Source organism: Zingiber officinale, chromosome 9A (genome assembly GCF_018446385.1).
Source record: "Zingiber officinale cultivar Zhangliang chromosome 9A, Zo_v1.1, whole genome shotgun sequence".
Classification (NCBI taxonomy): Eukaryota; Viridiplantae; Streptophyta; class Magnoliopsida; order Zingiberales; family Zingiberaceae; genus Zingiber; species Zingiber officinale.
The window spans coordinates 12,864,675-12,888,680 of record NC_056002.1 but is presented as its reverse complement, the minus strand read 5'-3'; the positions used below and the strand labels follow the sequence as shown (position 1 = coordinate 12,888,680).

At 35.4% G+C, this 24,006-nt stretch overlaps 2 protein-coding genes across 6 annotated transcripts; both read right to left on the bottom strand.

The window, feature by feature from the left end:
- Positions 1–8,967: 8,967 nt before the first annotated feature.
- LOC122020183 (probable serine/threonine-protein kinase abkC) lies at positions 8,968–14,798 on the bottom strand. Of its 3 annotated transcripts, XM_042577984.1 has the most exons (7): positions 14,552–14,798; positions 14,431–14,457; positions 14,278–14,347; positions 12,282–13,611; positions 11,523–11,789; positions 10,030–10,185; positions 8,968–9,289 (listed from the first exon to the last, which is right to left on the bottom strand). In XM_042577984.1, exons 3-7 carry the CDS (start codon positions 14,283–14,285, stop codon positions 9,170–9,172), a joined length of 1,881 nt encoding a protein of 626 aa, XP_042433918.1. In that variant the 5' UTR covers positions 14,286–14,347; positions 14,431–14,457; positions 14,552–14,798; the 3' UTR covers positions 8,968–9,169. The 3 variants fall into 3 exon arrangements, with proteins under 3 accessions (XP_042433918.1, XP_042433916.1, XP_042433917.1); XM_042577982.1 differs by having other exon boundaries at positions 14,278–14,457; XM_042577983.1 differs by having other exon boundaries at positions 14,278–14,798.
- A 456-nt stretch (positions 14,799–15,254) lies between these two features.
- LOC122018742 (protein STICHEL-like 2) lies at positions 15,255–19,318 on the bottom strand. Of its 3 annotated transcripts, none has more exons than XM_042576154.1 (6): positions 18,894–19,318; positions 17,108–18,643; positions 16,830–17,022; positions 16,338–16,532; positions 16,049–16,255; positions 15,255–15,879 (listed from the first exon to the last, which is right to left on the bottom strand). In XM_042576154.1, the coding sequence occupies exons 2-6, from the start codon at positions 18,566–18,568 to the stop codon at positions 15,566–15,568; spliced, it is 2,370 nt and encodes a 789-aa protein (XP_042432088.1). In that variant the 5' UTR covers positions 18,569–18,643; positions 18,894–19,318; the 3' UTR covers positions 15,255–15,565. The 3 variants fall into 3 exon arrangements, with proteins under 3 accessions (XP_042432088.1, XP_042432090.1, XP_042432089.1); XM_042576156.1 differs by having other exon boundaries at positions 16,341–16,532; XM_042576155.1 differs by lacking the exon at positions 18,894–19,318 and adding an exon at positions 18,748–18,873.
- Positions 19,319–24,006: the final 4,688 nt, after the last annotated feature.

Here is a 24,006-nt window from a genome sequence, read left to right as displayed (position 1 = left end):
AGATAGATCCTGAAGAATTAGAGGAGGATCCAGAAGAGTGTGTGGAAGATCCAGAAATTGATCTAAATATGGATATGAAGGATGATTCTGAGGCTGATCTCACCATCGTCGAGTCTAGGATAAATGGGATAGAATTGCCTACTACACTATTTTTCGTAGTGGGAGTGGTGCTAGCTTATCTATATTATTAGTGTTATGTTTACTATCGTTATATACAAACAATTTTGACTCATTAAATTTTTCTAAAAATAATGTAGTGGAAACTGTTAAACAATACTATATTCAATAAAAAAGAAAAATAAGTATGTTATGTGTTAACTAACTTGTTTATGATTAGTTTATATTTTATGATTCATTTATATTCAATGATTAGTTCATTTTATGATTAGTTTATATATATGATTAGTTCATATGAAAATAATTAGTTCATTTAATGATTAGTTCATTAGATGGGATGTGTGTAATATAATTGATCAATGTTGATTGGATTGACACATACAAATGATGAGTGGAAACATAATTATCACTTGATTTTGTAAACCAATTCTAATTTATACTGAGTCAATAATTAATTACATGTATATGAATTATACTGAAATAATAAATAATATGTTTATTTATGTAGGTTATGGCAACTAAGAATATCATAGCTGAACTCAATAAGGGAGAAAAATTATATGGGGATAACTACAAAAATCTGGCACCTCAAGATACATTATATTCTTGAGAAACAAGAAGTTCTAGAGGTTGTAAATCAGTTCATAGAAGAACCGATTGATGGTTCTACAGTACAACACAGACATGACTTTAATGCCTATAAAACATGGAAAAGGAAGGACTCCACTGTTAAGGGAATATTGATTAGTTTAATGATGGACGACCTAGTATTTGAGTATGAGCTATTATCGTCGGCTTATGCTGTTTGGGCAACCCTTAGAGAGAAATATAGTGAAGTAAGTCTTAGTAAGTTTAATCAGCTGACAATTAAGTTTCACAGCTATAAAATGCCCTCTAATGTTACCATGACCCAATATCTGAGGGAAATGGGTAATATGATACGAGAGTTTAAGACCGTTGGTCATCGATGAACAACGGGTTCAAACAGTAATATGTTCCCTTCTTGATTCTTGGGAAATGATGAAACAGAACCTTATCCACAGTGAGAGCTACAGTGAGAGTATCAAGACTTTCACTGACGTCTCACGCCATGTAGAACTTGAGGCGGAGAGGATTGAATCCGTAAGGATTTCTGGTCAAGATTTTGTAGTTGAAGGTTCGGGTTCCAAGAGTAAGAAAAGATAGTTTAAGAAATGAAAGAGAAAAGGAAAGGAGGTTAGTGTTGTTACTGTGAAAAACCAAATTAAGAATAAATAAAAGAAATATAGATAAAAACCTAAGAGCAAGTTGACTTGCTATAACTGTGGCAAGAAGGGTCATTTTACTTGGAATTGTACTGAGCCTAAAAAGGTAGATCCATCTTTATCTTCTTTTCATGAGCATTATGTTGCAAGTACAGTGTTGTTAGTTAACTTTTATCCTTTGTGGATTATAAATTCAAGAGCAACAAATCATATAGCTCGTGATAGAGTTACACATGTGGAGGACCGTCGGGTATCAACTAGTAACAAATGGATATATATGGGAAACCATGCAAGAATTGAATTTAAATGAATTGACACTTGCAAACTCAACCTATGTGGTGGATGAACCTTGTTTCTACATGATGTCCTATATGCTCCTAAGATTCGACGGAATCAGGTTTCCGTCATTTGTCTTCTTGATTTAGGTTATAGTGTAAATTTTTATAGTCGTTGTCATTTTAATGATATTTTTGATATTTCTATTTTTTATGAGTTAGAAATTGTCTATATAAGTGTCATGTTTAGATAATTTATTTCTGTTATAAAATTTTCTTTTTTGGTAGGAGTTTTTTTCTTTTTTTTTTACAAGATAGGAATTGAGATCTAAATATTATAATTTCTTTCCTTTTTAAATCTTATGATCTATGTGACTATGTAAATAAGTATTCGAGAGATAATCTTCTATTCTGAATAAAACTTTTTTTTTAAGAACGACAGTTTCCTCTTTATTTTCGTTATTTTCTATTGGGCGTTGCAAAAGATTTGCAATGTTAAACATTGACGAGATGATTGGTTCATCTCCTTCAAAGTTTATTTCAATTAAGGGTCATCAAAGCATCAGTTATAAATTGATGCTTTCTTCTTATATATTTAAGCGTTCAAGAGCAATCGAGAGGTGTGCTAAGAGGTGACAGTGGGCAAAGAAGCAAAGGAGAACATCCCTTCGGGTTTTGGTTTGTGATCTTACGAAAAGCTTTTTAATCTGTGATCACTCTTCCAACAACGAGCAAGAAGAACTTATAGAGGTTTAGCTTGTCGTCTTCAAGATTGTCTCGGTAGATCACTGTAAGTGTTTACAGTTTCTTTATAGAATTTATTTCGTGCTTTACAAACTTGCAACATTTTCTTTTCTTACCTTCTCCAATCTTCTTCACTCACTGTCTACAGAATAATCGTTATCCTACCTGGCATTACAAAGTCAATTATTCACTCTTTTTTTTTTTTGACAAATTTATTAATTTGTCTAACAAGCCTACCCAATCTACTCACTTTGACTGATTCCCTTAATTAATCCAACTAACCTTGTTCGATTTATTTTATCCATTGATTTAGTTCTTTCTAAGGGCTTGTTTAATGAGCTCATCTAACTAATATGATCAACTTGCCCACATAATTTTATAAATTCAATTGACCTATTCACTAAGTTACATCCACTTCACCAACTTTCTTACATATGTGATTTGTCTCCCCAATCATTAACTTGGTTTGGATTATATTGATCAACTCATTTTGAGTTGTTTGATCGGTTTAACCATTAGGACACTTAATCAACCCTTACAAATCATTTAACTTGTTAAATTTATTTGGACCATCTAACTTGCTCAACTTACTCCACTTGACTAACTCAATTTGTTCAGTAAGAATATACAAATTATTTTCCCCAAAGATAGCATTTTGATATATTCTTTAAAGAATAAATTGAATAAAAAATTATCAAAAAATAGAAAATAATTTTTTTATCAATAAATATAAACCTATTGATCAAATGTAAATACTCACCCTACCTAATCTAGTAAATACTATTACACATCCAATTCTTTAAACTCGTCATCACCATATTAACTAATTATATTTCTTTTGTATCATCTCCTACTCTCCTTTATTCAAATAGTATGTATTAGGCAAATAAGAGATACATAGCATTATAAATTTTTGAAAAAAAAAATCAAATATAATAGCTATTTCTATCAACCATGTAAAAGACTGATTTTAATATATATTACATATCGAATTATCATTTTACAATACTAACCATATTTTATTTTTATAAAAGATAAAGTAAATTCATTTTACTTCAACATTTCTTACTATCTTACAAAAATAAATTCCTATTCTAGTAATTATTAGTATTTCACCGAGTTTAACTATTAAAATTAATAAGTAGAGCATTTGAATAAATAATTAAAATCTAAATAAACTAAATTAATTATAGATCGTATAATTAGAAAAAAAAATTACAAATTTTAAAAAATTCCTGTAAGCATGTTTCAAATGAAATTATAAATAAATATTTACTTTGTTGAGACCGGCATTTGAAAAGAAAGTATTAATGATATATCTATTTTTAATAATTATTAAAGTTGCTAAACATATTTCCGGATTATTAGATTTATTTATAGAAAATGAAATTATAAATAAATATTTACTTTGTTGTCAAGAATTTGTAAAAAAAAAAAATATTAATGATATATCTATTTTTAATAATCAAACGTATTAAAAATGGGTAAACATATTTCCAGATTATTAGGTATATTTATAGAAAATGAAGTTAAAAAAAAATATTTACTTTGTTATAAGTATTTGATAAGGAAATATTAATGATATATTTATTTTTAATAATTAAACGTATCAAAGATCTATAGAAAATGAAGTTACAATTAAATACTTACTTTATTGTCAGAAATTTATAAAAAAAAAAAAGTTTTTTTTTATATATGATCCGGTGGTAAATACGGGGCATCCACGTCGACGGCGATCAACAACACATGGTCCTACCGAGCAAACAGAACATCCGACCGGTCGACAGGATGTCCACCGGGTCGATCGGAATATAGCTCGACCACAGGTCGAGCATCCGACGCTTAAGGTAAAGGAGCTTATGGGCCGAGCAAACAGGCCGCTCGGTCGAAGCATAGATCACTAAGGTGCGATCCCAGCCGAGCACAGGACCGAGAATCTTCCCGCTCGGTCCAATACATACACGTACTCGAGGGATAAGAGCGCCGAGCGGCAAGACCGCCTGGCCCTAGAACAGACAAGGGACGCAAAAGGACGAAAGGGACAGCTGGTAAACATCATCCTCGAGACGTCTGCCGCCGACAAGCAGCATGGTCAGCGGCCGGACCGGACAGAGTATCGTACGGTGGAAATTTCCACTATCACGTCAGGGATATGCTCGGACGATTGCGGAAGGGTGTCAGACATGCTTTTCTGACACACTCATTTGGAGGTATGTTTGGGGAAACGTGCATGCATCGAGAAGCGTGCTCGTGCCTCCCCGGGGTCCTATATAAGGACCTCAAACTTCGACAGCGGTAGACATAATTCTCATCACTGTAGCCACAGTTACTCTGCTTCTTTTCTTCTTCGCCTGACTTGAGCGTCGGAGGGTCGTTGCCGAGAACCCCCTTCCGGCTTGACTTCTTTGTAGGTTCGCCGAAGATCCACATCACCAGTCAGAGTCAACGGAGAGCGCACCGCCCCTCAGCGTCTATCGACTCAGCGCTCGAACAGGTTCAATATCCATTTTTAATAATCAAATGTATAAAGCTGTGTAAACATATTTCTAGATTATTAGGTCTATTTATTAAAAAAATTATAAATAAATATTTATTTTGTTCAATGGAATTTGAGAATAAAAGTTTTAATAATTAAATATTTAAAATTTCCTATAAAATTTTTATGTATACCTAAATATTTGCTGTCATTTTGAGTTCTAGAAAATAAAATTATAAATAAATATTTACTTTGTTATAAAAATTTATGGAGAAAATGTTAATGATATATCTATTTTTAATAATCAAATATTAAATTTTCCTATAAAATTTCCGCTTTTAGCTCCTCTTATATATATATTATTTTTTTATTCTAAAGTTGAGTTATTGTTTGGAAAAATAAAAGGCATATTCTACTGACATATTTTTAAACTAAAAATAAGGCAAAAGTAGGGACAAGAAAATATAGAAATCTAATATATAGGTATATCAGATTTTTTATACAGTAAGGATATTTTTTTATACCAAAAATTTTTATACAGTATTTAATATGATAAAAAATTTCGAAATGATGAGATATACCATGCAAAAGCAATCAATTTTATTTTGTTAAATTATTTCGTATGTCAATGTATCAAAATTTAATGATATTTTACATTCAATTTAAATAATAGGTAAATTCATCAAAATAATAAACTTATATAATCCTAACTAGCATTATTCTATTTTATAATTTTTGCACGAAGAATCATGATTAATAATAAATGTCAAAATATTTTTGCATGTGAATTGCTTTCCAATATCTTTATATTTCTATTCAATTATATATTAAATTGAAAATTAAAATTGTATTAATTTTTAAATTGATGAATAATACAAGCCAAAAATGTTGACCACATGGTGTACTAGTTCCAATGAAATGACCTCAAGTAATGCAAAGACAAGATTTGTGTGAATTTTATTAGAATTTTAAAACATTTATATAGATCAAGACAAAGAAAATATGTAGAGCATGGTCTAGTCTAAAATTTAATTCACTTTATTAAATTTAGATAATTATTTTTCACTATACACTACATCAAATATCTTAAAATTTCTATCTTCCTTAATTTTTTATTATTTTATTCTCTTTCTTCTATTTTTTATTATTATATTTATGGAATGAGTGAAAGGAGAGAGATTGAAAAGATTAAGTGGAAGGAGAAATATTAAAAAAATATTATTTTATTTTTAGGGTAGAAGTTTCATTCCCTAAATTTAGAGAATTACTATTCATCAAATCTAAATTTAAGGAATGAATAGGATAAATACAAAGAATTTTTAGTTACATTATCCAAAATTTAAAATAAAATCTTAAAATAGGATAACTGATATGGATACTCCTACACCCGAGCTAATCTATTTAATAATTAAAATAACTAACTAAAACTTTTAATTCTAACATAAAAAAAAAATAATCAATCATAGATGCATTGAGGAATCTAATATAATAATTGAGCAACTAAAAGAAGAGAAGGAGATGAGTTGGAGCTCATGTTCTCCCACCACTTGTCCCCACTTATATAGTCACTTTATGTTAAGTTTAAGAAAAATGATATGCTCAAGGAAAAAAATTCAAGGAAAAGCTCAAGGATAAACACATAAAATGATGAGTCTCATAAAAAGTGAAATGATGGATTGTGACTTTATGTTTCTATCCTTGAGTTTTTCCTTGAATTTTTTTCCTTAAGTATATCATTACTCTAAGGGTGTGTTTGATTTGGGGTTATTCTTGATAACCTTGGTTATCCATCCAAGGTTATCAACAAAAATCTTGTTTGGTTTAGGTATTCGATGATTCCCAAGTAATGTTTCATGCCCGACACGTCAGCAAAAGGGTCATGCAGCCCGGAATCGGAAAACCTCAGAAAACTAAGGGGGTGTTTGGTACGCACGTTTTCCATTTTCATTTTTTGGAAAACGCTCGTTTTCTGAAAAAGGATGTTTGGTTTGCGTTTTCCGCGCGCATTTTCAAAAAAATTGGCTATCATTTTCTAGAAAAACAGAGAATGACAAAAAGTCATTTTTTGTTTTCTAGAAAACGCGCGTTTTCCAGAAAATGGAAATGAAAACGGTGCAAACCAAACGCACCCTAAGGTTTTTGTTGATTCCGGGGTTAACGAATTTTTTTTACCAAAAATACCCTCCGATAAGAAAAAACATGAAAAAAAAGAGAAAAAATATTAAAAAAATGTAAAAAAATAAAAAAAATGCTTTTAAAAATTTAAAAATTTATTTTTTTTAAAAAATAAATAATTAAAAAAAAATAAAAATTTTAAAAATAAAAATTTTAAAAATGTTAAAAAATTTTGAAAATTTAAAAAAAATTAAAAATTTTTAAAAAATTATAGAAATTTTAAAAATAAAAATAAAATTAAACATAAAAATTTAAATTTAAAAAATGTAAAAAAAAATATAAATATAAATAATATAAAAATATAAAAACATTAAAAAATTTAAAAAAAAACATAAAAAAGTAAAAAAAATATACAGGAAAAAGAAAAGTAAAAAAACATTAAAAAATAAATTAATAATAATAATAATAATAATAAATAATAATAATAATAATAATAATATTATGTATAGTTGGTTTTGTAACTGAGGGTAATACGGTAAAATATTAAACTAGGGTATTCATTAAAACATTCAAACAAACAAGTTTTTGTTGCATTACTTAAGTTGAACCAAACAACATTTAGTTATGTTTTATTCCCTATAACCTTGGTTATGTGATTACTTGGTAATCACATAACTAAGGTTATACATGATGACTTGAACCAAACACATCCTAAGTTTAACTACCAACCAACTCCTTCCTTGTTCCATTTTGAATCTCAAAATTTTATCGAGGAATGGTCACAAATGGACTTCTTCTTTCTTGCTTTACCTTTATTCGTATATTGAGAGGAGATTGGAAAGAAGATTGTTTGTGTTGCCTTGGGAGCTCCTCACATATCGATCTATTTTTTGACTCATCGTCCTAAAACAGAAGGTTAAGTTATTAATTGCTTAGTTGTACTTATGAATTCTTCTCGTCGTCTAGTCGAAAGCAACAAAGTTATGTCGGGAATATTTAGTCCAGGAAAGGAGACTTACACAACCGAGTTGGAAGAAGAAGAGACTCCTCCTTCGGGTCACTTTGCAAGGGATCTTTTTCTGTTAAAACAAAAGTAGAATTAACCGACCACATTTTCTTTTCATTCTTGTTGCCTTAGAACAATGAATAGAAGTTAGTACATAGTTAACTCCTTTTTGGTTTTTCATTTTAGTTTGTGGAGGATGATGGAAAGTGCTATCTAGACTAGACATGGACTATGTCCATTGATTTTGGTCGACTGTGGAAGTGTTTGTCCCGATTGTATTGTACGATTAAGTCGATGACCTAGAGCTGAGATGTAAACTCCTTTCTTTGAGGTTTGGAAGATTGCATTGAGCCACATGGGAGCTTAGAACCTTTCTCTCGTGCATTTTGTGATTTTGTTTTATAAATTTATTAGATTTATCGAGTTTTGTTGAGCCAACAAACTCCTTCAAACCTCCTTAAACTGAGGACGGAGATCTGATCCACTATATCTATTAGTTAATTTTGATGGTTCTCACTTATTTAACAAATGAGGTCACCAAACTCAATTAATCATATTTAGTGGACCAATAACCATCCTCTAATCTACAATTTACGAAGTAGAGCGCCTGCCTTAAACTACATAGCCTTTTCACTTCATCCACACTTCAAATTAAAACCCTCCAACTTCTTTAAAATATTTTTTTTAGAGAAAAAAAAGTAAGAATTTTTTTTTTATCATTCTTCCATTCAGCTTCAATTTGTGTTCTTGGAGCTTTTACACTTGCGGTATCCTTTCCATTGCCAATTCAAAATTCAGACAAGAAAAGTACTTCTAAGGATGAAACTTCAACTACTAAATGGGAATAATGACAACAACATCATGAACAACAACAACAATAATAAATAATAATAATAATCATATTTAATCAACCAGAAGATGCAATTTAATAGCTCAATATCTAATTTGAAGCTCCTAGATCCAGGGAAAATAGCGTGATCATACGCGGTATTAAAATCTGAACACATGCTTTCATGTATTTTCCATTTATCTACCAGAATTTCATGTTTTGCCAAAATGGCGACTAAAAATCTGTAGAATCTTTTTGAAAAAAAATGCTGAAAAGCAAAATTGCAAGGCCTATCCCAACGTAGTACGTAGGTAGACTTTTTTTCAAAATTCACTGTCGATAAACTGAAAGGGAGCCATTTCTCTAAGGAGCCATGAGTCCTTCAATAGTGTAGGAAAGGGATTGAGCCCAATCAGTTTTGAATAACAGAGCTTGTAGTGTGCGCATCACATCATAGTCTGGATCGAGCTTACGCTGCCAGCCCTGCAGAAAATTCAAATGAAAAATTGCATTAAGACTAACCAAACTGCAACAGGCTAATCATAGCTTTGAATGCCTTTTCGTAAAGAACAGGAGCAGACGAGTCAAAATAGATTAGTTTCCATGACAAATTTCCAGAGCATGAACAAGTAAGAGCTTAAGACTCTGTGTAGCAAGTGATTACCGAGCAGGAACCTTTTGCATGTGCTAATGCAATCTTTGAAGAACTATGCTTGTGTAGGGAACTATTATTGTGGTTTGCCACATTTGATTAAAAAATATATGCATCTTATTTTAATTTTGAATTAATTGACCTTTTATTAGAAATTATTGCATACTTTACTTGAAAGCTGAAACTATGTTACAAGAGTTTGACTTGGTTTTCAAATATCAGCCCAAACCAGAATTTGTTTCGAACTTCTTTGACCCACAATAGTTATTAAATCCGGACCAAAGTGTCCAGTCCGGTTTGACTGGAAATAACTGGACTCACGTCCCCGGGCCACTTTCCTGGTTAGATGATATAGGCCATTGAATTGCCGACCGTTGAACTGCTTGATTTGTGTTGAAATCATTGACCCACTGGTTTTGACAAAACCAGTCCAATTGTGTAGAAAACTCTTAAAAGGTCTAAAATACCATTTCATGTTGCAGAAAGTGATATAAGCAACTTTGGCTTTTGTAAGATCATAAAGAACAAGTTGACAAAACTAGAAAATGATAAAGTAAATCAAGACATTTACCTCCAGAACCAAAGTGGTGACCATCACAGTGCAAACATTCCCGTCAATATTAACTTTATGACGGCGCACTTGTTCCAGCAATTGATGCATGCATTCAGCTGGATGGACAACATCCCCATCTGTCGTGCCCCAAAAAGTAAATGACTTGTCTACTTCCTGTAGCATGATGTGTATGCATCAGAAAAAATTGCATGCTCATGAATGTTTAATGCTGATAGGAATATGGAAAATAGATGAAGAAATTTATTTTATATATGTATATAAAAGGTTTGCTGCATTTTTAGAGATGATTGATGTTGAAACTAGGAGATCCAGGTCAATTAGTCTAACATGGACAAGTGTAGTGATTCATTATGTTTATATAAGAGTGTTCCCATTTCTAGTGAGGACTCATTTTCAGATAGAATGAGCTTCACTCTAATGTAACATGATATCAAAACTAGATTCATACCTCCATCAGAGTCATGACGGACTTGAGGGAGTACGTTGAAACTAGGATAACTCATGCTCATTAGTCTCACATAGACAAGTGTGATGGTCTATCAACTATAAATATTAGAAAAGTGTCTCCCTCTTAATTGACAAATCACCACTAAAGAAGCACTACTGTGCAGGAAAATGAGTTATCTGAAGTAGAGAACAGATAGGAAATGCAGCTCAAGTGAAATCAAGTGCAATCATCAAAGTAGGGATACAAATTTATTTGACTTGCCTATTATAACAAAATGACAAGAACTTGAAACAAATGGAACTCTTGTACATCTAATAAATTAGAATACAGTTGCAGTAAGTTTATACCATTTTTCAAAAAAAAAAAAAAAAACAGGATAAAGGCTTGAATTAATGTGCAATATAGAACAACTAGGCTAAAAGAATATCACAAATTGTAACTATTGATACCTAAGGTCATGCTAATGAATAAAAATAGGTATACTATAGTTATATTACTAAACTAGAAAAGACTCCACTAAGCATCACTCTAGTTGTCAGAGGCACCATGTGAAAAATCTTTACTGTAGCATTTGTAGATCTGTAAAACCAATCATGGCACATTTAACAGACTGAACATGTTTCCTGGCATTCCTGCAGATGATCCAAGAATGACAAAGCTGATTTATACAGAGGTTTCCAAGAAGATACAAATAAGAAAACTAGCCTAGAATGTGGATACAAGCTAGTTGTGGCACTTAGAAGTAGAGCTTAAATAGTCATGCTGCCAGGATTATATTCTCAATGCAAGAATTTAATAGAGAAACATTGTGATTTTTAATACTGAAAATTGAAGATTCTGATCATATGAACATTTTGAGGTTCCATGAAAGAACTATGGAGCATTGTTCAATTTACTAGTGCTTAAAAACCAAACAACACATTACAACTCTACATGTACATGATAAGGCAGATAAACCAATCACCAAAAAAAATATTGCAACATAGAGAAAGACAACTATTGGGAAAATTGACCATGCAAAGGAGGGAGCAACATAAAGTACCTCAATGAAGGCATTTGGATTAGGGCACTTCTGATTTTTTGATAACCTTAAGGTGCACTCAGCAGCAGTTCTTCCATCTCGAAGAGCTACAGCCTTAAAGAAATCAAGTAAATTTACACGATCAGTACCCGAAAGCTCTGCAATCATGCCTACATCAAGAAAGACCACATGAGGCCTTGATTTAACTATTCCTTTTTTAGAGCTTTTGGTTTGAGTCCGAACAAGGATGTTTCCAGGATGCATATCTGCATGGACAAAATTGTCCACCTGTAGAAAATTGACTTTAAGTCACTATGAAAAGAAAGACCAGCTCCAAAAAAATATTGATTCTAAACAAGAACAAATGGAATGTTGAAATAGTTATAAAGCTGCATGTGTTCTTGAGGAAATTTCCATTAGAAAAAGTGATGAAGACCTTGATTCTTATCCTTGAAAGGACCAAAAGGTTTTAACATTTTTGTGGAAGACCGTCAACATTACGTGTAAAGATGCTCTATGAAAAACTAGTAGAAACAAAATTGCATGTAAGTTCACCAACAGAGAAGGATTCAAAAAATTTGGTAACCCTCTTTTTTGAGACTAATGCACTTCATTGTGGTGAACTTAACTGATCCACAAACCATGTGGATGTGAAAGTAACATAGACAGGCAAAAAGGATAAGGAGTTATCTATTCATCCATAATATGCAACACTGAGACCATAACCTAGAAAATAGGATGGCATAAAAACACACCAAAGAACTCAAAAAAAGACTATACCAAAAGCATCTTCAAGAGTGCATGAGTTCCAATATGAGCAAGAGCACTCTTGAGTCGATCATGTCCTTCAAGTTCATCAACATAGTGAGAAACACTTTCTCCATGTTCAAAAGTCTCCACTAACACGGCAGGATGGACAAATGGGTAGAGAGGTTTTGGAAAAGATACATCCTTCCACCTGCGAAAATTATAGATAAAGCGGCTCAGATGTGCAGCCTCCCTAGCAAGATCTACTTGAGACATCATGAAAACAGCAAACTGTTGCACACTTTCATCCAGGCGCAACCAGCTCAGTGTGGGGATAAAGTGGGAAATTTTGGCCACCATATTAATAATTGCAAAATCCCTCCTAATCGACTCACCAACACCAGGATGTCTAACTTTTACAGCAACAACTGCATGTTTTAGTGGTTTACCAGGATGTTGAAATTTCAAGGAAGCCCGATGAACTTGAGCTACACTTCCAGATGCCACAGGTTCCTCTTCAAAATTCTCAAAAACATCAGATATTTTGCGGCCAAAGGCTTTTTCTATAGACTTTTTTGTGTAGGAAAAACTATGTGCAGGTGCATGAGTATGAAGTTTTGCCAGCTCAGTGCAAAGATCACTAGGAAAGAGATCCGGACGTGTCGCAGCCCATTGACCCCATTTTATGAATGCTGGCCCTGCTTTTTCCAAAGTAGAACGAACAAGATGAATCCACACTTCCCTGAACCAAGTACCAGAACTATCAGCAAATGGAGCCGTTACCATCATAGGTGAAAACAAGATGGCCAAATAGATTGCCCTCAGTAACAAAATAAAACACTCCAAGACTGAGAGAACAATCGAAGCCAGGAAAATATGGCTATCTTGTGCTCGCATATAAAGTTCATTACGTGATGGAAAATACTCCCCATCTGACCAAGCCATCTTGGATAATGCAATCTCCCCAGCAACAAAAGCTAGAAAAGTAGGGACTAGAGGGGATCGAGCAATATGAAAGCATGTAGCACAAGCTAGTTTCCTGATAGGTGAAGAGACAATTCCTTTGCAAGAGTATGTCATACAAAACTTTTTCCAGGCAACTTGAGAATGATGGGTTACTGACTTCTGAGCTGAAAGGGCAAAAACCTTCCTGAAGGGGTTATTCTTGGACATGTTTTCCTCAATTTTAGAGAGTATCAATAGGTTATGTTGTCTACCAAAAACCTTGTACAGAGGAAGCAATTTGTCTGAGAAAGCTAAAGCATTTGTTGAGGATAATCTAGGATTTGTATTGGCAAAAATAGTTCTTGAATTTTGCCGAAAAGTGTTGCCAACTTTTTTGACTTTTAGAAAATCCAAATACCTAGAAATGCGTGAAAAATGTGTTAAATTGTGTTAAATCAAAGTAGGGTATATGTTCATAATATAACTGCAACAATCCGGTTAGAATACTAGATATATGCTAGCCTATAAATGAAAAATATTTAGATATGTACATTATGTACAAGGCAAAGGGCATTAGGTTTGTAAATTGGTGACCAATGTAGCACTGGTCATTCAATTTTTTCATGTGGATAGAAGTTCTTGGCCCTGGACTAAACTATGGTAACAGACACACAAGGTTTCAAAGCCAGGCTAAAAAATTTACCAAGGAATTAGACGAATCAATTTCTCCAACTAAAAGACAACAGTTATTTTCTAGCAGCTGGTATTACGGAATTATCACTATTATAAGCATCAGCAATGTAGGAAATAAATGAACTACTTTCCTGCTTGGTTTTAGACTAGGTGAAAGTTTCAAATTTTCAGATCTTTAGGAGCAACCGTGAATTAGATTTAAGAGAATTGCTACAATTATGTCACAACTAAGAGATGTGAGATGTGGCACTGAAAACTTTCAGCAAAAAACATGCCTTGGTTAAGTCTCCAATAGAAGAAATCAAGTGGCATATAGCTAACAATTTCAAACTTATGCTTGCTATCCGAAAAATTATCATGGACCACTAATCGTGTCCCCAAAAAAACTAACCTCGGCATGTTTTGACAAGTCTGTGGATTCCTCTTTTGCTACAGCCAAACCCTCTTAACTCCAACGTCACCTGAAATAATCAGACGCCAAAGGAGAAACACCAAAAACGGAACACCAGAAACGAGGCAGGGAAGCCACTCAAAATGGATTTACCCAAAAGGCGAAGCTTTCGCACATAATCTACATGGGGAAGAAACACCAATCATGTATTTAAGGGCAAAACTCACAGCTAGATATCGGACTAGAAGCAAGTAAAATCGGACGCCTAACGAACCCATCACAATCGCCGGCGAGATCAAAGCAACAGCTCGGCGTTAGGGCTATAAAGCACGGGCGAACGAGCCGGAGGAAAATCGGATTCTCCACCTCGATTCAAGTAATGACAGGAAGAGATCGCAGAAATTGGGACTAGAGATAACGTGTTGACTTCGCCGGAGGAGGCGGCGACCGGAAGGAACGGGAAAGAGGAGGGGAGAGCATAAACGGCGATCACCGGAAGAGAGACAAGATGTTCCCACGTGCTCATTGGGGCACCTCACGCGTGGGAGGAATTTATATACTGGATCCGAATGGCGAAGGCGGATTTAAACTGGATCCGATCCGATGAAGGAATCCTCCAAGTAGGAAAATAATCAGATTAAAAATTTTCAATTTTTTTTTTGTAATTCTTTAATCATAGTTTTGAATCGCATGGTGTTTTTATACATTTTTTCCAATCAAAAATCAAATTTTATTTTTAAAAATACATTAAAAATAATAAGAGAATAATAAACGACTAAAATTTTAATTTTAAATGAGGTAAATATCTTAAAGGCAACCTAAATTATATATATATATATATATATATATATATATATATATATATATATATATATATATATATATATACAATCATATTTCAATTCAAAATCAGCAACAGCATTAAAATGTTAACCTCTTTCTTTCCAGATTGAAGCAAAATCTACAATAGATTAATGAGAGAACAAGGAACATATTTGATTCGATCAAAATATCTGTTTCATAGAAAATACAAGTTTCTTTCATGAATACAGAAGATGCATTCAGATCAAAAAGAAATGAGTATCATTCAGTTGAATGTGTTGCTTTGAATGCCACAAGCAAATGTAGTAGGAACCATTCCACATTCTCTTTCGATGATGATCGACTTCAAGGAAAACAACTATGGATATCTTCCATAGATTCATGTTGATAGATCATATTAGGAGCGGCGTTAATTTCTTTTGTCTGCGAAGAGAACTCAAACTGTTTGTTGGTTTCACTTCCCCTTTCAAGGTTTGTCGATTTCCTTGCGTGTATAGTGTTTTTGAAAATCCACCTGCAAGCAATGGCAGAGTCTTCTTCCACGAAAATTTGTACCTTTTGTGGATGAATATACTGTCTTTTGCTTTCCACCAGTGCAGCATAAAAATCTGAATGGTTTTCTTCTGGACATCCTAATTGAAGCCGATCCACTGAGACTGATTCTAACATCCACATTGCGACTAAGAATGCTTTGAAGAGAAGCTACAATTATTTCTCGGAATTCTTCGGCCTTATGCGCATGATCCAGATCACAAAATACTACATCAGCAACTGCCATACCTGAAAATTGAAAGAAGAAAAAAGGAGTTTGATATTACCTTATCAAAACAACTGAACTCATGGAAATCAATGTTGCTTATTCAGTTAAGAATTGACTCAAAAACTTCTTTTTTTTTAACCAACAACATTTTCTATCCTTAACAAAAATCAAGACTGCAACTTGTTTTACCTTCATGAACCCGAATAGACGCCAGAGTGCCCTCTTTTGATAAGAAGTTTTTTAGTGATTTTGACTGGCAGTTCTTGATGGTTTTCCTCCATATGTATTTTAGTTCTGCTTCATCATAATGCTTTTCCAAATCAGATAACTGATTGTTCGAAAAAGTAGAACTTTCCATACTCTCCTTTTGTGACGTTAATAAATATTTATCATCATCTGCATAGAACAAATAAATCAAGCTTTTACCCTCAACAAATTGAACATTATTTGAATTACAAATTGGATCAAAATACTGGACTACCTCTTGAGTGTGCAACTTCACAAGATGCCTTAGGATCCTTCTTGTTTGACGAGGAAAATGATTCTCCAGTATTAAACTGTAGAAGGGCTGCAGTGAGCCATGTAGATTTATCCTTTGAAGTTCTCAATTGCTTTTCAGTTTCAACCAGTATTTTCAATGCATTGGTCAGTTTCTCCTTACTAGCTTCAGCAACTGCAAAGGTAACTTTTCAAGGGTGAAGATGAACTCGAATGTATAAAACATAACATGCTATCAGTAGTTTTAATTGGCACATAGTGTTAGCTTGATACTCTATTGTGATCGATCAATTTTCCAATATACACCGAAAGAACTAAAACATGTTCGTAAATTCATTTAGCAATCACATTTTATTGCTTTCAGTTTTTCAAATTGAAATAAACAATTTCTGATACTTGAACAATGAACATATAGTTTTTGCCAGTACACCTTATCATCCCTATAGAAAACAAGACCATTACATGCTCTTACCGAATTTGGAAGCAATAGATCCACCACCACCAGAAAGAATATCAGTGATCACTTTTGCAAGCTGAGATGTTAGCTTCATTGGATCAATTCCAGTGCCCATAAGCTCCCTTGCTCGTTTAACAGTACTAGGAGTGTCTGAAGATAGCGCAGATCGTAGCAGATTGAGCAAATCAGCTTCAGAAGTAACGCCCATCTGAACAACAAACACAATTAAATTTACCTTCCGTGCATTGTCAATGGTCACAAGTGCGCGAAGCAGCCAGTGCATTACTACTTACTAGTTCATAAGCAAGGGATGAGGTTATCCTTTTACCGAGCAAAGCCAGCTGATCAAGTGTTGCTATTGCATCACGAAGAGAACCACTTGATTCCTTGGCAAGAAAAATAAGCACATCCTTCTCAACTTCTAATTCTTCTTCAATGCAAATTTTTTGCAACCTGATAATTATATCATCCTTATTTAGGCTCGAGAAATGATATCTTTGACTCAGAGACAGAGTTGTCGAGGGCAACTTATCCAGTTCAGAAGTAATCATAATAAAAACAGCATGTTTGGAAAGCTTCTCAAAGGTCTTACAAATGGCTGGCCATGTACTCCTTTCTATAAGTTGGCACTCGTCAATGATGAAAATTTTCAAGTGTGAGGAACATGGAGCAAGAGCACTTTCTGAAAGGAACTTTGACCACTCTTGATGAGTAGCTTCTGAAGCATCTAACTCAGTGACAACCCCGCTGCTACCGCTGAACACCAGCTTACAATCCTCGCAAGATCCACAAGGCCGGCAATCCTCGTGGGAGTTGCAATTCAAAGCGGCAGCGAAGATCCTTGCTGCCGAGGTCTTTCCTGTACCCCTAGGACCATGAAAAAGATAAATCGGTGCTATTTTTCTTCTGGAAATGGCATCTGACAGACATTGAGTTACCTCATCCTGTCCAACTAGCTCATGGAACATTTTAGGCTCATATTTGTCGACTAAGCTCATGATTTTCTCTTGCGATGGAGCAGTTCCACCAGAAACAGATTCATTATCAAACTGAGAATTCAACGGAAACTTCCGGCCCTTAACATGAGAAAGATGCTTTCGATCATCAAAATTTGGTGCTCTAGAACAGCAGCCTCTTAGTCCGCCCTTACCGTTTCTGGAGAAAACAAAATCGCACTTTTCAGAAGCAGGACCAACTGGTTTACAGCACAAGACACGCTTACAGGCTCCGTCAGCGCAGGTGCATTGAGCTTCAGCATTCCGCATAACATCAACATCCTTACTAGAATATGATCTTTCATATACGGATTGCTTAAGGGATGAAGAGCGTATCATTTCAAGCTGTTCGAATTTGCCAATTCGACTCAAATCTAACTCTTCTTCAAGATAACCGGCACAAGGAGACGTCAACTTTGAGTCTAAGGACCTGCGCACATTGTCGCAACAGGAACCATGAATGCATGCGTGCTTAGGCAATCTCGTTGCAGATGCATCGAGAGCCAAAGGGTGGCAATACGACAAGCTGCCCTGTCCTGGATCCATTTTTATCCTTTGATTAAGACTCTGTTTACACCCATTGTTTGATCCAAGAATTGGGCCATTGCACGAGCTGGTTTCCAAAACGATATTGCTGACTAAAGCAGCAATCTTGCTCAGTGAGCTCGTATCAGGGTCTCTCAGTGATCGGACTCTTTTGAGAGCCACAAGAGTTCTAGTTAGAGGGATATCAACAGAATGTCTTCTTGTCTCGTTCATATTTTTGCAACTTCCTTACCAAGCCAAAGCCTCTCAGCTCACATTCTTTTTATCCTCCAAAGAGCAGTCCAGAGTCTGCAGAACCAACGATCCTAATTTCACATAAAGATAGAAGAAACAAGGGGAAAAAAAAATAGTGGAATTTGACTGCTAAAACACACAACGAGAAAGAAAACAACCTTAAAAGTGGATAGTTAGCAACATCCTCCGGTTACAGAAAAAAAGAGCGATGGCAAGACAAAGAGAAGGGGGAATTCTCAAATCAGAGGCACAGAAGAAGCCACCGCTCAAACAGCTCGCATGGAAGTGCAGTAAAAGATCTCACCTTTATCCTTTATGAGCCGCCCGACACAGCCCTGACCCCGGAGGACTATCGGGGCGATCTCGGACCGGGGTCTGCGCCTATACCTGGGGAGCCGCGGAGGTGGGGCGGCGCCTCGGGGGTAAATTGGCGGTGCGGGGACGTCATGGCCAAGCCGCTGTGAGGCGTGTGATCGTGCGGTGGCGGTGGGGAGTCACGGAGCTCAGCGCGGGAGGCTCCGCCTCGGGAGTCTCGCCGTGGAAGGGCCAATGGCGACATTTCGTGGAGAGAGAGAGTGAGGGGATGGGACTTGGAGGGCAGAAAAGGCTGCTAGACCCTGCGAAGGGTGTCGGTAGGGAGGCGACGGGGAGGGAGGAATTGGGAACACTCGCCGCGAAGGGTATGATGCTGTCCTCGTGCCGGGCGGCGTCGTGTCAGAACGAAGGCGAGCGAGGGAGCGGGAAATATGGAGCGCCGCGTAACAGGAAAGAGAAGGACCAATTTGTAATCCTGTAAAACTACCGGTAGTTATTATACTGAGGAGATAAATTACCGGTAGTTATTGCAATTTATGAAAGTAGGTTCGCGATTGGTGAAATTGAACGGCGTCATGGCCATTAAGAAGCGACTTGAATTCATTTAAAATGAACAGTTTGGATTTTGACCGGTCATGATGGGGACGTGCACCGAGACCATCAATTATTATAAATGTCTAATTTTGCTTTTTCAGAAATAACAACAAAACGTTAAAGGAATAAAAAAAAACATTTTATTCGGGTTTTATGTCATATTTCTTGTGGAGAAAAATTACAAAAACGTTATGTATTTTTACGAAAATATGTTTTAAGGACTCCCGCTCTATTTTTTTCCCGTTTTAAAAGTATCAGTACCGTTGATTAAAGTGTAAAAATGTATTTAATTTTCTAAAAAATAAAATATACTTTAATTTGATAAAGTTATTAGAATGAAAGATATTAAGTTGATTTCCTTAAAAATGTCATAAGACTTGACTGCTATAATAAAGGAATACCATGCTTTTAATAAAAATAATAATAAAAGATGCGTTTTTTTTACTTTGACCCTTAATTAAAACTATTTTAATTTAGTCAAAACTCTACAATTAATATCAATTTTAATTAAAATGTACTATGTTAGGTGCATTTTTAAATCCAAGAGAAAAAAAGGAGAGAAAGCGACCTGTTCATGGCCTTCATTATGGATGACATCCAAGCCACTAAATTAACATTACGCTCAAAAAGTGTGGGCTTGTAATTATGTGGATCCTGAAAAAGATGGATATCTATTTTTTTTTTCTTCAAGATCAACCTTAATTTTTTTTAAAAACAAAATCTTACACGTAACTTCTGTCACGACCACAATTCCTCAATGTTTACTCAATAATTATTTTAATTTTATGTTGATACTGATCCATACCTCCTCTCACTCCTAGTTTAACCCCACCAATTTTTTTAATTCAATTCCGATAGGACTTTTGATCCCTCGTACTCAAGCAGAACTCTGGCTTATAAATCAACATTGATTGAGGGTGTAATGTGGCGACATAATCTTCCGATGGTCGTCTCAATATGAAATTGAGAAAAATAAAATTATCTTCTATAAGGGAAAAAAATAATAAATTCAGTTAATTTTATTGATTAATTTTGAAATGATCAATCCAACTCTATAAACAAATTTTATCAATCATCAAGATGAATTAGTAAATACCTTTTTTTTTATGACAATTTTGTCTTTTAGAGAAGATGAACCGTTGAACAAATCAATTTTCTAAACTTAAGATCACTTAGAAAGATATCTTCTATAAGAGGAAAAAAAAACTTAGTTTTATTGATTAATTTTGGAATGATCAATCCAACTCTATAAAATTTTTTCATCGATCATCAAAATAAATTAGAAAATATTTTTTGTTATGACAATTTTGTCTGTTAGAGAAGATGAACCGTTGAACAAATCAATTTTCTAAACTTAAGGTCACTTAAAAAGGTTTGCAATTCCCTGATCTTGTTGAAGACACCTCTCCTTATATACTAGTGACACCAACTCTCAAGCACGTTGCCATGTGTGCTGGTAAATACTCAAAGGGGTGGGTGAGTGCAAGACCACCATTGCTTGCTATTAGAGACATGGTTCTGCAAAGAGAACAAACATGTGTAGGGATGGGCCTAAGGTATTGTCTATCTAGTCTATTGATATTAGTCTTCCTTTTGACTACTCGTGTCAAACTCATGCTTAAGACACCATTACTCTTATCAAACAAATACTTTTATGACTTATGCCCACTACTAAAGCATGGCAACGTGTGTCCACTACCTACTTTTCTCAATCGTCCAAGTCAAATCACAAAGACCAAATAAGAACATCCAATTCATACGTAAGAACAAATGGTTCATATGTTAGCAAGCATATTAAGTGATTAAAGCTAAGAAAGTTTCACACCTTACATAAACGCTCTTCAAGACAAATTAGAGACATCAATATCTTACATTTACCATAAATTAAATCATTTACATCAACACATTTCTAATCCCTCATAATGACTATAATCCCTCAGTTGTTTTATTAGTCATGCTACATAATCGGAATTAACCATACTTATTAGGATATATGTTAAAGTAGCAGACACTTATTAAAACTTCAATTAGACAACTAAAAAGTCACTTAGGATAAAATCGAGTTTATTTTATAATCTCAAATGTCCCAAATTTAACATCAGCAAGTTTAGTAAATGGCGGGTACATTTACTCTAATTATTTAGATATCTCCACAATGACATAATATTATCCACTTTAGACCTAAGCCCTCATGGTTTTATTTTTAGCCTCTACAAAAAATGTCTCATACCAATGGAGATATCTTTCCCTTATAAACCCATAATCATTTCTATTTGTTTTCAATATGGGACTTTGTTTGCAACCTTACAACCCAACAATCTCCCCCTCTCAAATAAAGGACCACATGCTTCTCACATTCGATTATCGACTCACCAAGTCTTCTTGCCTCTCGGTCCATCCGACTTACTAGGATTCCCTTGCCTAACAGCAACTAGGACTTTCTGCCTGGTGTCTAGTCCTCTTGATCCAAACACAGGAGCCCTCACTTATTTTGTTCAAGGTCAATATTCTGATCAAGGAATAATATGAGCTTGGTGTCAGGAGATCAAACCCAACGCGGGCCCTAGTCTTCTAGAGATCAGAACCACATTCTAGTTGAAAGTTAACATATCAATGGAGCATCTCTAGAGAGATCGAAATAAGCAATAAAGGAAACTATTATACTCTTTGCAGCATCAGAAACTCATAGGACCTGAAATTGGTGCAATCGAAACAATCTAGGTCGATTAGTAGATTTTGACCGATTACACCTACTAATCAACCTAGACAAGTCTGATTACACCAATTTTAGGTCTTATGGGTTTTTGAGTCTACTATGAGTCCAACAATACTCTCTATTGCTTATTTTAGCCTATTCGGAGGTGCTATATTAATATGCTAACTTTCAACCAGAAGGTGATCTTAGTCTCCAAAAGACCAGGCCCGCGTTGGACCTGATATGAGATTAGACCAGGGCCATGTTGGGGTTGATCTGGGATCAGACTAGGCCTACTTAGGCTTGATCTGCTGACATTAGGCTCACGTTGTTCCTTGATCATAATCAAGGTTTGACACTATATGTACATTCTCTTCACTTAACCATTCCCCGTGGTTGCAAATTTATAGAAATCAAAATAGCTTAAGTCTATTAGTGAGTTTCAGTCAAAACTCATTGATTAACCTAGATAGGTTTTGATCTTGTCCGAGCGCTGAGTCGATAGACGCTGGGGGCGTGACGCTCTCCGCTGTCTCCGATTAGTGATATGGATCTCCGGCAAACCTGCAAAGAAGCCGAGCCGGGAAGGGGTTCCCGGCGACGACCCTCCGACGCTAAAGTCAGGCGAAGAAGAAAAGAGGCAGAGTAACTGTGGCTACAGCGGTGAGAATTCTGCATACCTCCGTCGAAGTTTGGGATCCTTATATAGGACCCTGGGGAGGCACGTGCACGCTTCTTGATGCGTGCACGCTTCCCCAAACATACCTCTAAATGAGTGTGTCAGAAAAGCATGTCTGACGCCATTCTGCAATCGTCCGAGCATATCCCTGACGTGACGGTGGAAGCTTCCACCGTACGATACTCTGTCCGGTCCGGCCGCCCACCATGTTGTTTGTCGGTAGCAGGCGTTTCGAGGATGATGTTACCAGCTGTCTCTTTCGTCTTTTTGCGTCTCTTGTGGGTTCCAGGGCCAAGCGGTCTGCCCGCTCGGCGCTCCCAGCACTCGAGTACGGGTATGTATTGAACCGAGCGGGAAGATCCTCGGTCCTGTGCTCGGATGGGATCGCACCTCAGTGATCTGTGCTTCTACCGAGCGGCCTGTCCGCTCGGCCCATAAGCTCCTTTACCTTAAGCGTCGGAAGCTCGACCTGTGGTCGAGCTATATTCCGATTCGGCCTGGAGGATATCCTGCCGACCGATCAGATGTTCTGTCTGCTTGGTAGGACCTTGGGGCTGCCCCTATTGACCTTTGACCTCCACGTGTCGTTGACCGCCGCCGACGTGGGCGCCCCGTCCTTATCACCGGATCAAGTTTAATTGTACTTATTTCAAGTTCTATGTGGTTTTTAGACTGTAAGCAAGAGTAAAATTAGAATTTTATTTCAGGGTGGGCTAAATTTAAAATAAATCATTATTTTTTTATATGAAAAAATTCATTCATAAAAAATTAATATATCATATTATATAACAAGTCCTTCGCATCATAATTGATCCTGTCGGGAAGCTGAGAAGACGGACCTGCCGGTGTGTCATGTCTGGAATGTTGACCGCATCTCCATGACCCGGATGATGAGCTGTCTTCTATGTTGTCCAAGTTGTCTGAAGTCCCCGGGTCAACAATACTTGTATCCAGTGACCGGGTTGCCCCGGTCCCTGACACCCCGCTGCTTAAGGTGGGTCCCATAAATGTATGAGTAACCAGACACTAATAACAGAATAGTGAAATAAATGCAGGAAATGTACGATGACGTACCCTGGTCCCGGGGGACGCCCTCGGATGGATGGCTGAGTTGATCAAGTCGTCGCGACCCTG